The 14,546-nt window shown below is 38.9% G+C and overlaps 1 protein-coding gene across 2 annotated transcripts in view; it reads right to left on the minus strand.

Annotated features, from left to right (window-relative positions):
- Nucleotides 1-10,232: 10,232 nt before the first annotated feature.
- The window catches only part of SKAP2 (src kinase associated phosphoprotein 2), a 181,367-nt gene continuing 177,053 nt past the window's right edge, over nt 10,233-14,546 (minus strand). Inside the window, exons 12-13 of one of the 2 annotated variants that reach the window (XM_047840258.1) lie at nt 13,007-13,108; nt 10,233-12,652 (exon numbers count right to left, since the gene is read on the minus strand). In XM_047840258.1, the coding sequence (XP_047696214.1) occupies nt 13,016-13,108 (93 nt within the window). In that variant the 3' untranslated portion in view covers nt 10,233-12,652; nt 13,007-13,015. Of the gene's footprint in view, nt 12,656-13,006; nt 13,109-14,546 lie in introns of both variants that reach the window. The other variant, XM_047840248.1, reaches the window with a different exon arrangement.

Raw genomic sequence — 14,546 nt, forward strand, 5'->3', positions numbered from 1 at the left:
TCTCATAAAGCAAAGGATTTATATCGAGTTTTGAATGTCACCCAAAGGACATTTCTGTACCTTGTCTTTACTGAAGCGGAATAAGGCTGCCAGCTGAGATGAGCCAAAAAAAAAAAAAAAATCCCCCCCCTCCTTCACATCCACTCACACTCGCGCACTGACACGCTCTTTGCCATTGGTGTTGTTTGTATTTTGGAATTGAATTCCAGTGCAAGGAGAGGTTTCCCGATCATCACCCCTACCTTCTTCCTCCTCCCCCAACTATGCCTTTGGATGATTTGGTGGTGTTTTGGGTTTTTTTTTTTTTCCCATTTGTTTTTCTGTTTATTTTTTGGTGGTTGTTGTTTTTTGTGTGGTTTTTTTTTTTTTTTTTTTTTTTTTTTTTTTTTTGTAAACCGCGTACCAATTTCTTCTCTGTAAACTCTGGAGACCTTACACAGGACACTGAACAACACTCAGAAAGCCGCCGGGGTCTTCCCAAATATCATCTGCAGGCGTTCGGGGGTGATCAGAGAAAACAGGCACTTGTGCTATTGAGTTCTATTGCTTATTCTGCAGATAATACTGCCGCCGCCTTCAACAAAGACCTCATCTTCCCTTTGCCGCATGAAAAGGGGACATATCCCCTCACTTCGGAAAGACGCAAACATAGCATTATTTTGAAATACAGCCTCACTTGTCCCCTGCAGCGGGGTTTGCTCCAGCGATGGGGTACTTCGGAGACCAATTTGTTCAGCTGATCACTGTCTCTTTGACGTGGCTGCAAATGTTACCTTTCTTTTTCAACCAAAAACACAGCAGGGGGTACCATCTGTTTGGCACAGGCCTTAGCTCACTTCCCCAATGCCTTTTTGTGCAGATCATTTTACGTGGCAATTTGCTAAAATCTTTCATTCCTTGGTTTTGCTAAATATAACTTTCCAAAATGGGCTGTTTTCTCAGAATGTCAGCAAGACTCACAAATGAATGCAGTTTTTCCTCGAACGGCCAATATCAGATCAAATGGAGCATTTTTCAGGTTTTTTTTTTTTTTCTTAATGAACAAATACCTCACTGTCATCTCATTGTTTACTTAAAAGCGACATGTTTACTGAGGATGGGGAAGTCACATTTACCCTGCTGAATTTCATTCCGCTTTCTTTGTTTGGCTTTTTACGGAGGTGCACTGTCACCAACAGAATAAGCGTGGCAATTTTTAAGACCCTCGGAGAGAACAGGTAAAGCAAATGCAGATACAGAGCAACCATATTAAATAGTCATTAGGAAACAACAGCTCGCAGGAAAGTGGTTAACTATCTTCCCCAGCTCAGATGCTGTTCAAAGCAATGAATCCCACCCCCTCCCCGGGAGGAACAGACGATCAGCACCACGCACTGAAGCCACAGGGATGTGCGTGGATTTCCGAGCGCTTTGTAGAATACAAATGAATTATCCTCATTCTTCTCCTAGCAGAGCATATAGGCCAGACCTCATTAGAATTCAATATCACTCTGCTTTTCTAATGTTAATGTACCAGTTATATAAGAAATACGGGGTGGGGGGGGGTTCTTCCACAATTATGTTCAACATGATATCATAATTCTGAAAACTGGACGTAATCTTTGTTAAAGGAAATTATTGCATTTTACCATTTTATCTTGTGCTTCTAATGTAACTTAAATTCCCATTCTAATAGTGGAATATAAGAGGCCTTAATTCTTTGTGTCTCTCTTAAAGCGGCAGCGACCACAATACCAGCTTTATGGCCTTTTTTTTTTTTTTTTTTTAAATGCCGTGACTAAAGATCAGATTGTGAAGCCGCTGAGGCCGTGTCCCTGTGAAAGGAAACACAGCACATTACGTTAATAAACAACTGTAGGAGTGTTCTCCATCCAGGAATAACTCAGGGCATTAAGGTTTGCGGTCTTTTGTCTACAGTGCAGCAAGAAGTGTAATGAAAACAAAAACACCAACACATAAAAAATACAATTTATGCCCTTTTATCAAGCGAAGAAAAAGTTGGTTAACGTTTGAAAAGGGAGCAGTAATGTAAATTTATTGACAATTTTATTGTAATAATTAGATGTTTACACAGTCTGGACATTGTGGCTAAATCACTTCGAGCATGTTTATTTGCAGGGAGCTGTTTTCTGGGTACTGCTGCAGGTTCATTAAGAAGACAGACTGTATTCAGATTCAAAGAAACAACCACCTCCCCTTCTCCCCTTCTCTGTTTTATATTTACCAAAAAAAAAAAAAAAAAGAAAGAAAAGAAAAAAAAAGGGCTACAAATAATGAAGTAAAATACAGAATTCCCTTCATAAAGAAAACAACTTCCCTCGTGGCCCTGAAATAGCTCGAAAATAAATCTTGTATTGAATATCTTAATGCAAAGCATTAGAGAGACCACCTTTAATGACTACAACTAGCTTTTAATACCTAGTATATAAATGGCAATCTGGTTTTGACTAAGAATAAATTATAGCCCAGTATTAGGGAAGCTCTCCCCTCGCCTTTTTCTTCAAAAAACAAAACAAAACAAAACAAAACCCAGTATTTATTTTAGGCAAGAGGCTTGTCCTCTCAATATGTTTTAAATGAGAAAACCTCGTTAAGGGAGAAATATTTCTTTTAAAAGGAGTCTCAAATCAGATTAATGGATTAAAATTGCACATTTGAATACTTTTACTAAATTTAAAATCTCCACATGGCTCTCGTCCGTTAATTTTTTGTGCTTCTGTACTGATGTCAAACGTGTTGCTCTAATACGGTGCTTGTAATTTTCAAACCGAGCTCAAATGGAAATGACACATCTTCAGTTAGGCAAAAATAGCAATGAAGTACCAGGAAAATAAATTGTGAACAAAATAATCTTTAGAAAAGGTAGGAAATGAGAATAATTTTATAGCATGATCCGAATCCAATAACCAAAGCATATTCGGGGCAGTTCTATCAAGTTTTAAATTTTAAAAACTGTTTAAAAACTTAGCACTAAATGCTAAGCTATAATGTGTTGCCAGCCTTAGTATACTTCCATTAGAATTAAGTAGTAATCAATATACACTATTTATTGCTATCCGCCACAGCACCAGAAGCAGCAAAGGACGGTGTGCTAGCAAGTAAAAATTCTCTATTATAATTATTTAGGAAGAGGAGGGAGAGTTTTCAGAATGATCTGACTTATTTTAATCACAATTACCACAGTTCATTGTATGCCCAACTCTTTTCCTTGACCAAAATAGTCATGAAAATACATTATGACAGGAATACTCTCCCAGTAAAGCTTACGATGATAAGAGAAGCATTTATTTTAGAAAGCAGATAGGAACAGGTATCCAATGCGACTATTTTTTAAAGTTAATGGAATTGAATAATGGTTCAAAGTAATCAAGGAATCACATTGTAGAGCACTATCTTAATGAGGAGTGCTAAAAATTAATTCTATGCTATAATGGCATTATTGGATATGTTGCTGGAATTCTATACTGCATAACATTATACATGATCACCGCTAGGCTCAAAAAATGGAATCTTCTCTGACGCTGTATGATAACAAATATATTTAATAATCTTAAATAAACTCAAACTTACTTTGATATCTACACTTCTAAGTAATTCAAGATATGAGAAATGAATTTTTAAAAAATCAGATCATGAAAGCCATTATTATTTGAAGGAATATGCTCAATTTTTTAGATAATTTAAATTATTTAAGACTCCTTTGCATTTTTTATTAGCTTTGCCTAAAGTTATAACATTAGAGCAGGAAGGTTACATGTAATAAGATTCCAGTTTGCCCTCATCTCCAGTCCCATATTTTCACAAACTTCACCCTGAGACTAGTGCTACTCTACAAGCCTAATTTGATCAAACCGGATGGTCTCATTCCTAGATATGCACCTGAAGAAAATGTTTAACTCCAAAGTGCGTATTCACAGGTGAACAATCAATGCTACCCCATCTGGAAGACACGGTTCATAAAGAGAGTAGGTATTGGTCAAAAGGAACCTGTACCAAAATGTTCCTTAGAGTATTTGTTACAAAACAACATTCAAAGGCTAAGTTAAGTCCAACCAACTATGAACAACACACACCTAAAACCTATTATTCAGATTGATGGCTTTTTAATACCAAAAGAAAAGTTTAGTTTGAAATTTTCCAGATGGAAGTTAACATCTCTGCTATTGAAACCCCGATTAACAGAAAGTAACCATAGCTTGGACAAACAGTGGCTTGATTCAAAAAATGCATTTAGGATTACAGGAGAATTCAATCCCAAACTCCCTGAGGATGGTTCGCGTTAATTCTCTCCGTAAAATAATAAAAGCAGCTGCCCACGAACATTATCCCAAACAGCAGCACAGCCAGGGCTGAGGGCTACAATTGTTTCCCCTCGCTTGCTTTTGGTGGGAAGGAGACATTTTTATTTTGACCCGTTGCTTCATTTCAGTTCTCATACCTCCAACACGGGAAAGCCCTATTTAACGCTGTCATTGGTCTGTCAAGTCACCTCCAAATATAACCTCACTTGAGCCCAACTACACCCTGGGAGGAAGAAAGAACAGTGCTGCTGGTATTTGCAGGCGAGGAAACTTATTCTAGGGCACAGTGCATTCGAGAACCGAAACTAGAATTTTGACCCCGATTCTAATGGTCTTCCTACTACCCATGCTCGGCTGGTGCAACTCTGTCCCCAACTGAAAGAAAAGAGTCTTTTTGCCTCTGATTTTTTTTAATGCTTATTTATTTTTGAGAGAGAGAGAGAGAGAGAGAACGAGGGAGGGGCAGAGAGAGAGGCAGACACAGAATCAGAAGCAGGTTCCAGGCTCCAAGCTGTCAGCACAGAGACCAATGAGGGGCTCGAACTCACAGACCGCGAGATCACGACCCGAGTCGAAGTTGGACACTTAACGAACTCCGCCACCCAGGCGCCCCAGAGTCTTTTTCCCTAAAGGGGTAGGGGGCCACTTGGCTTTCTGAACGATGTTTTACCATAACTGGCAGCAACTCTAAAAGATAGTCACATCATTCACACACCTAATATTTTGGTTTTGGTTCCCCACACACTTAATTCAGTAGATACAAGCATTCCAGAAAGTCTCCAGAAATCAATCTTTTCGTCTGAACCAACACTGAAACCCTCTCACCTACCTTCCCAACTGTACACTTTAAAAAATTAGGTAGAAAGATAGATTCATTCCAGGGTGTGTGTGCACGTGTGCATGTGTGTGTGTGTTACTCCCAGCTTATATTCAAGATAGTCTCCTAGATTCAGATTTAACAAAATCAGAGAGCCTTTTTTTTTTTTTTAAATGACTTAGGACACTGCTAATGATTTAAACTGCTAAGGACTGCACAAAGGTAAGGCTACCTGGGGCTCTTCTCCTTCCCTGAGTTTATGTCCTGTCTATTTTATTTAGACCCTGAGTTTTCTTGGAAAAGACTGCGACAATGCTGTTTGAAATGCCCCTAGCACACTGTTGGCACTTAAATGTAATTATTCAAAATGGAATCATTTAATTAGATAGGAAGAGAAATAGCAAGTCCTGAGATGATAATAAAGAATAAAGTAAATATGCTGACCGACTGATGCAAAGCAACAGGAGGCAACAACACACACTCACAAGATAGCTACGTTTCAATTTCTCAATGCAGGACATAGGTTAACGGGATAGACACACAGTTATATACCTTGCTTTTGCAGGTTCACGGAAAGCAGAGAACACGGCTGATATTAATAACTCCGTAGAGTGGTAAAGAATTCCACACATCATGCCTCACAGGACGGAGCTCCTTGGGAGAGTCTGAGGAAGAGGAGGAAAGTGGAGGAAGATGAACGAAGGGCGGACCACAAGGGTTTGAACTGGGAATTAGGCGTGAATCACATATCTGCCTGGATGGGACAGGTTATATTACACCAACTCGATCCACTTGGTGGGCAGCTGGCGAGCAAGACAATGCAAAGTCCATTGCTCCCTGTCCTGAGTACTAGGCATGGAAACATTTCAGAGTAGCCGATACAATGAAATACCCCTTGGAAACTGAACTTCAGTTCACCTTCTTTTGGGCTACGAGACAGCCAATGGTGCAGGATGTACTCGACTATAAAAGGGCTCATTCTTACCCCTCCTCTGGCGAAACCGCAAAGCCCTATAACGGATGTTAGTCTTAACTTATCTCCTATTCCCCCACCCCTGCTAGCTTCCAATCCCTGACATAAAAAAGGTGTTTTTTTTTTTTCTTTTTCTTTCAAAGCATCTGTTCAAACAACAAAACAGAAGACTTTTTGGAGCCCTGTACAAGGTACCACATAGGCGCCCAAGAAATAAGACCTCTTACTTAGAGTCGGAAAGACCAATAAAAGCTACAAAATTATACAAGTTTTATAATGAAGTTTGTTTATTGATTGTAAAAGGGCTGAACAGTTAATAATAATCCTTTAAACTGAAAAAAATAAAGATCCATTTACCACTCTCCCCCCCCCCCCCCACACACACACAACTAATTAAAACTACTTAACTATTTGAGACAGAAGCAGCCACTTTAAAGACTTTTCTAAGGCTTTCTTGGCTGGTCAGTTGCCTTGGGCATTTCTTTTGGAGAGGTAGAGAGGATAAGAAAAGGTCGTTAGAGGCGCGTCCCTTTGGCCTGGTGTCCTCTCTCGTCTCTCTGCTGCCTTGACTATTTTCAGCCAGACTGGAAGTTCAAGGATAGAAATATTCCTGTGTTAAAGTTTCTCCTTCATTGTGGATTAGCTGCTTCAGATTTGATACAGTCACCATGGGCTGCTTCAACTACTAAATGAGGCAAATTCTGCTGTCTGATGATCAATTCTTGAACTTTTCACATGCCCCAGACTACTTCATAAGAATGGTGCCATCGTCAGTAGTCAATATGCTTTTATTGAGTGCCTACTATATGCTAGAATTATGCATTTGGTTTGAATTTGTCACAGTACTGGGAAGCAGAATGTTGCTGCATTTAAGGGAGGGAGGCCGGTAACTTCCTACTCTGGACGTTGGGACAAATTACTTATGCTCAGTTTCCTAATCAGGAAAATGGGAATAAACAACAGATCTTACCTCATAGCGTTGCTAGAAGGGTTCAATGCAAAGTACAGAGCAAGACAAACAGTAAACAGTTACTGCTGGCTATTGTTATTGCTCGTCAAATTGTTATTACTTCGACATGATAGTTAAAGAGCACGAGGTTTGCTAAATGGACCCCAGAGAGAGCTGGGAAGAGGGGGCAGCGTATGGCAATCTGCTCGTTTGTTGGAACTTTCTCCTCCTCTAACGTAGTCATTTTTAAATTTTTTTAAATGTCTGTTTATTTTTGAGAGAGAAAGAGAGACAGAGCGTGAGCGAGGGAGGGGTAGAGAGAGAGGGAGACACAGAATCCAAAGCAGGCTCCAGGCTCTGGGCTGTCAGCCCGGAGCCCGATGACGCGGGGCTCAGACCCACCAACTGTGAGATCACGACCTGAGCCGAAGTCGGACGCTTAACCGACTGAGCCACCCAGGCGCCCCTAAAGCAGTCAATTTTAATTGGGGTACGTTGCTGTCAGGAATTTTCTCCTCGGAGAAAAGGACACTTGGCGCAAACTGCCGCTCAAGCTACCAAATGGCACCTGCTTTCGCACTAGCAGGAGTGATATGTTTATATTACGAAGTTGAGGCCAATAAACAGAAAGTAGACGAGTGCTGTTCTCTGTTACCTCTCTGAGTAATGGACATTGAAAAAAGTGAAAGGGGAGAAGAGAATAACCCAGGAAAACACTTTCCAAAGTTTCAGTGTCAAGAAAAGCGCCTAAGGAATGGGCATTTGAGGGGCCCCTGGGTGGCTCAGTTGGTTAAGTGTCCGACTCTCGGTTTCGGCTCAGGTCACGATCTCACGGGTTCAAGTCCCACGTTGGGCCCTGTGCTGACAGTGTGGAGCCTGCTTGGGATTGTCTCTCTCTCTTAAAATAAATAAATAAATAAATAAATAAATAAATAAATAAATAAATAAAAAAGAAGTGGGCATTTGAGACGATTTCTATTTTCACCTTTGCCAATATTCACAAGTTGACTTGCTGAGCTTCTCGCCTCCTTCCCACCATCACAGACCTAACCTGGGCACTGGTATGACTAAGACTACTTTCCACATTTATGGTTCCTTTCATCTCGGGGAGTCAAAGCATTCCAGTTGATGTAATAATACAAGAAATAGGGAGTAAAGATAAAAAAATTAAAAAAAAAAAGAAGACCAGAAAAATAAGTTATGGTTGGATTGGGCAACCACAGTGCAACTTCCCGCTTTCCGAAATTCCTTTTTGATCCATTCAAGGCCACAGCTTCCAAGGTCAGAAGGCCTCTCTGACGTCGGCCAGGTGGAATCCAAGCCAGCTGCCATTCGGAATGTAATGGAAAGTGAAACTAGATCACTTGCCCCACGCTGCCTGGGTCGGCTGTGCCTTCTTTTAAAAGAGTTACGACGAACAGCAAAGGCAGGCAGGAAACCTCTGAAGACGAGCGGCCACACTCAACTTTGTTTTTTACCATCTCCCTCAATTCTGTTGCCACCGATCAAATCCAGTCCACTTGTTGATAGTGTTATGGGGACAGTGACACTACTTTTAAAGACTCAGTAAAAGGGACTGATCTTTTGATGGAGAGAATGTTGTCGGTCAGAAAGCTGAAGTATTAACTGATGGAGGCATTTTCTCTACGAGGTGGAGAAGTCAGGCTCTTGTCTTCTTAAATCTCAAGTCTTGAGAGAACGGTAGGTTGCCAAATCAGTTAATTAACAAATATTTACTGGACACACACCATATACTCTGAAGTACCATGCTGGCAATAAATCCTGGGTTTGTGTCCAACTAATGATAGAGCAGATTCTACTAGGGAAAAAAAGAAAAAGCTCTTCAAACCTGGCGTTAATGAAATGTCATTCCATGTTACTGTGACCATATAATTTTCTGAGTAGTTACCTCATCCCCGCAAAATGTTATACAATCAGGGGTTCTAACGGCTATTCTAGAACTCAGCTAGAAGGTGGGGACCGCTATATGTAGGCTGAAGCTGCGGATGTCTGGACATTCCTTGTTCCCACACCAGAGAATAAACTGTTCAAATTACGCATTTGAGTGTAGGTTAAGTTGGTAGAAAGATACTTTAATAATACGCTATTTGTTTCTCTGTATTTTGGAATACTCGGGATTTGAGTCACCAACTAAGCCATTTTAACAAATGTTTTTATGTTACGGATACTAATTATATTCCTTCGACCTCTGAGTCAAGTTTTCTATGGCTTGACCATGTTTTAATCTCTAACACCTCCTTCTTTACCCTGTAGCTTTTCAATACTCTCGACTGTCTTGAACTCAAGAGACATAAAAGTGATTTCTATACAGATTGTGTCTATAATTCTATTCAACTGAAATACAAACAACCGATTTATCCAAAATTTAGAGGTACTCTTTCTTGAGTTAGAAATTTTTGCAACACTTTGCTCGGTCTCACTGGTGAAGTTCAAACTTTTAGACCACACGTATGCTAAGGTCAGTTTCCCTATGGTGGCTGAACTGCAATTCTGGATCTCTACTATAGAACTCAGTTCTGGGTTCTGCATTTAATCATGACCCTGGAAGGTACCAGCCTCTATGACGTGAACAGCAATAGTTTAGGCAGGAGAAATTACAGGAAATTAGAAATCATTCGAACTATGGGGGAATCTTAACTGGAAACATTTTAGGAACAACTGAATGAAATCTCCACTCTTCATCCTATCTCCACACTGATAGCAACCCACCTCCCACATGCATAGATTTCACTTACAGATGGCTGAAAAGTAATTTTCTATGGTCCTACGATACTTTATGTAATTATCTGTAATTAAATGAACACAAGGTAAAAACAGTCAACTGAAAATAATATAAAGTATTCAGAACAATTACGAGGCTAAGCAACGTTTTTCATAAGAGAAAGGGTCACATGCAACAAAGTGGCAAAAACAGAATGGAGTGAGCTGTGGTTAAGTGTAAATCCTATAGCAATGAAAGTCATTTGTATTATCCTTACTTCTTTGAATAAATTCAGATGACAGCTCTATTTCATTTCTTCATTCAGTTTGGAGGCCAGATGGCATTAGAATCATTTACTTCACCTTGTTGTGCTTAATTACTACAATCAACACACTATTTTCCAAATTAATCATAACAAAGTAATTTCATTAGTAACACAGCAGGCTGTTGAATTATTAGCATCATAACAGTTTGCAAACAATTAAACTTTATTTGAACCTTAAAAATTTGCAGAGTGGAACATTATTGTAAGATCTAATGGCAATAGAGTACAAATTCAGTACAGAGCAAATAATCAAGCAAAATGCTATATAAAATATGACTTACAATCACCTTTGAAAAAAATTAGCTCTCTAACTGTTCATAGAAAAACAAATAAAAGCTAAGCAAACATAATGAGAACATAGCAATTAGCATATTTTCTAACAAGCCATGTTGTTTAAATTCACATTAATGATATTATTATGATCTTGAAGAGAGTGTGATATATTGTCAAGGGTGTAAAGGAAACTTTCTCCCTGGTAGTATACAAATGATTTTGCCAAATGAATACAAAGGAGTCATGCATTGAAAGTAATGATTATTCTTCTTATCACTCTAATTTTAAATCTTTCGTTTCCCTTCCTGTCTCCCACCTATATTCAAGTTAAGCAAGAACAAAGGCCAGCGCGGCTCTGGACAGAAGTTAACACTTTATTTCTGTATTGTCACCATTCACAGAGACTATCTAGCTTGGAATTGTTGGTCATCAGTTGGCAAAGGACTCCCTCTCCTGGATTAACTGTAAAAGGAGGCAAAACTCTTTTACATGCTTTACGTTCAGCTCCAGTTTGTGCCCGAGTGGGGGAGGGGCTGCCCAGTGCTTTGGTATGTGATGAAAAGCTGCTGCCACCTACTGGCCGAGCAGGAAAATCTTCCCTTGAACCAGAAGCATGAAACCTGTATCCATTACCAAAATTACATTTTCAGGGGAAACCCACGACTGCTTTTGCCTGTCATCTCTCAGGCTTTGAAAAGCAGACCACTAAATTTGTCTCCAGTTGTCTCATCTATGCTGAGATGATTTCAACCTGCTCCAACGGATCTCTATTAGGAACAGATTAACGAGTGCACAGATTCATTTCCGAAAGCTTTAACTTGACAACGTCTAATTTATGTAAACTAGACTTGACCCACAATCCCTAAAACTAAAATATAGACTTCATCACATTTGGAATCTGATGATCACAGTATTGAGAAGATAACGTTAAAATTAAGCTCTGAAATATTGCTTATAAATAGTTTTCAATAAATAAAGGGGGGTTTCAACGCATTCATGGTTAGCATCTTTCCCTTTATAAAACAAACATCTGAAGAGTTCAACAAAGGTGGTACCCCCCAATCAATGATTCAAAATTACATGAGTCTATCCACATCAAATAATTACCCAATCAGCAGGACATTTTGATATGTATCAAGGCCACACTGCTACCTTGTTGGCATTTAAAATAATACCCTTGATTTCAAATATACACGGAAAGGTAATGTAATCGTTCCACAGATCTTGCTCCGGCCGCACAACATAGACCTCCAGTGTCGGCTAACCCTACCTTTCCACTCGCCTGTTGGTACGGGTTCCCACCACGATTACTATGCTCTCCTCTCTGAGCCCTTCCTTTTCCTTTCACTGCTCTGAGAAGTGTGAGACTCAGAGAGACTCAGATCTGGGGTTCTACTGTTCTGTGCTGGGACTTTAACAGCACAGCAGTGATCGGGCAGGATAAGGCAGCGCTCCGTTAGGTCTCCTTACTTTGAAACTACATACGGAGACTCTTTAGGCCATTGTATTACACAGAATGGGCTTTCCTATGAATTTTTTATTTTATTCCATTTAAATACAGAACGGTGGTGGAAAACGCTGGCAAGCCCGTCATCTAATCAGGATGTTTGTTATTGAGAAAGGGCTCGGCATGGACCGTGGTTCTGGTCCGCATGTGTCACAGGTGTCCGTGCACTGCCATCGGGAAGCCTGTCATCTTTTCTTTCTTGTGGCTATATTTAACATCAGAAAGATTTTCTTTCATGAAAAAATGTTGCTACTGTGTGAAAGATAAGTACTAAGATGGTTAACAAAGCCACATTCTTTAGATAGCATCTACCAGAAGTTGGCATGATATACTCAATTCAAATTTCTATGAAATTACGTATTACACTCTAAAATATAATTGACATCCAGCACAAAGAGGAATTACAACTCATAATGAAAGTAGCAGGGACTGTGCAGTACATAGCAAATTATGCTGAATTCTTCACACGAATCAAATGAGTAAATAAAAACTACATTTATTTCTTAGCAAAATAGCAACAGGTACAAGTTTCCTGCCTGCATCTAATTTACATTAATATTCTTTATTTAATTTCACATCAGAGGAATATTATAATGAATGCATAAAATAACAGTTAAAGACAAACGTTCAATAAAACACAAAAAGGTTATGAGCTGCCACGCAGGCTTTCAAGATGATTCTAAATCCAAAGCATTTACTGACTAGCAGAAGAATCTTCCTTTTCTGCAGGCAGAAAGGGAAAGTTGCAGCTTAATTGTTTTCTTCAGTTGAAATGTTGATTTTTCCTGCTTGGAAAAAAATTACATTTTTAGCCAAGGAAAAATGAACATTTTGTCAATTCAGCTCCTCAGAAAGGCCGTAAAAAGTGATACTTTACTAAAGAGGAGAAGGTTTGGGAAAACATCCAGTTGTTAGCAAAGGGGCTTTCTCTAAATAAATCTATTTCCAAAGTAAATTCTATGAAGTTATTTAAAAATTAAACCAGATTAAAAAAAAAAAAGATGATGATGATGATGGGGGAGGCATGATGTTAGTGCTATCAGAAAACTACAAAGACTTTTTAAAAGGCAAAGACTCATAATGCAGAGACCAAGAGAACATATGAGCTATTACAGAATATTGGATTAAAATGTACTTACCCAGGACTCTCAAATATCATACATCTCCATTATGTAGGCTTTCGGCACCAAGCCAATGGCTCCCTTCATTTCTCCTACCCACCAGCCATATCTATTGTATTCCTAATTGAAAACAATATGCAATATTAACCTTTAGACTGGTATAAATACAATGTCGTTTATATGCAACTTCTTAGAAATGTTATTTCTTTTTATAAAGTTACAAGAGCTCGAGCTGCAAATTGAAACATTTTAATCTTTTGTTTGTTTGTTTCTGGACACTTAAAAATGCTGTTAGGCAAAGATTTAAATTAATGTATAAGACAAAGCCTGTTTATGACTCTGTACAGAACACAGAAACAGTCACTTGGGATAAGAACTTAGCAAATGAAACTACATGAGGAAGTCATTTCCCTGGGCCCATTTCCCTTCTCCCTCCCCCCCCCCCCCCACCACACACACACACACACACACACACACACACACACAGACACACACAGACGCATGCACGCACAGGCAAGCACACTCTTGGCCTGGGAGACAACTTTTCTACGCAAACACCAGCTCTAGATGCTACAGGGTTATAGCCAAGATCCTTAGGATACTATCTTTGCCTTCAAGAAGCTTATCATCTAGCAAGGAAAGAACTACTTTTTCACAATAAACTAATTCCTACTAAACTCATATGACTAAAGATTATTTAGAATGTAGAGCTACGCCTCCTCTTAAGAAAAATCTAATACGTGTGTATAGACATTTTAAACAGACAAATGAAAGAATAAGAAAACACTAATAATATCCGCAAATATTTGTTTTACAAAATAATTTTCAAAGGCTTCTTTTAAAAAGCTTCCCTAAGGCATTTGTTATTGCTTTCAACTAATCACAAACTTCATTAGATAAAGGATGGGTGGCAGGAATTTAAAGGTGGTGTTAGAGTCACCCTTACAGTAGAAGATCAATAAGAAATAAAGGATCTCAAGTTATAAAGGCAAAATATTCATCTAGCTGTAAAAAAAGAGTGATTGATGAGTCACTTCTGCGTTTACTTTGCAACGTGAGATAAACCTGTACCTGCGTTTCTCCCCTTTGCCTCCACTGACAGATACGACACTGCTTTAAGCTTTACGAACACTCTGTAACTGGTCTCATATGTCTGCCAGATTGACTAATGTATTTTTATCTCAAATTTATTTATGTTTAGTGAGATACAAACAAAGTAAAATGAATTACAAGTTTCAAGAATAATATCTTCCAAAAGCAATACTCGGCAAAAGCATTGTAGGACCCAAATTTAATTTTTCATGGAAGATAAATTTTTAAAATCAATCCCCAAAGTAATTCAATAGGCTATGATTTTCCAACATCTGAGTCCTAGATAAATGTGCATATGCATATTGAGTTACAGGTGGGGAGGGAATATTCAGACTAGCACAGACTTCACATTTGTATTGATTAGTATGCTATTGACCAGCTGAAAGGAAAATCATACAATTCTTCAATACAAATGTAAAAACATTAGCATGTGTGTATTGATAATGTGGTCTATCGATAGAACACA

Source organism: Prionailurus viverrinus, chromosome A2 (genome assembly GCF_022837055.1).
Source record: "Prionailurus viverrinus isolate Anna chromosome A2, UM_Priviv_1.0, whole genome shotgun sequence".
Taxonomy (NCBI): domain Eukaryota; kingdom Metazoa; phylum Chordata; class Mammalia; order Carnivora; family Felidae; genus Prionailurus; species Prionailurus viverrinus.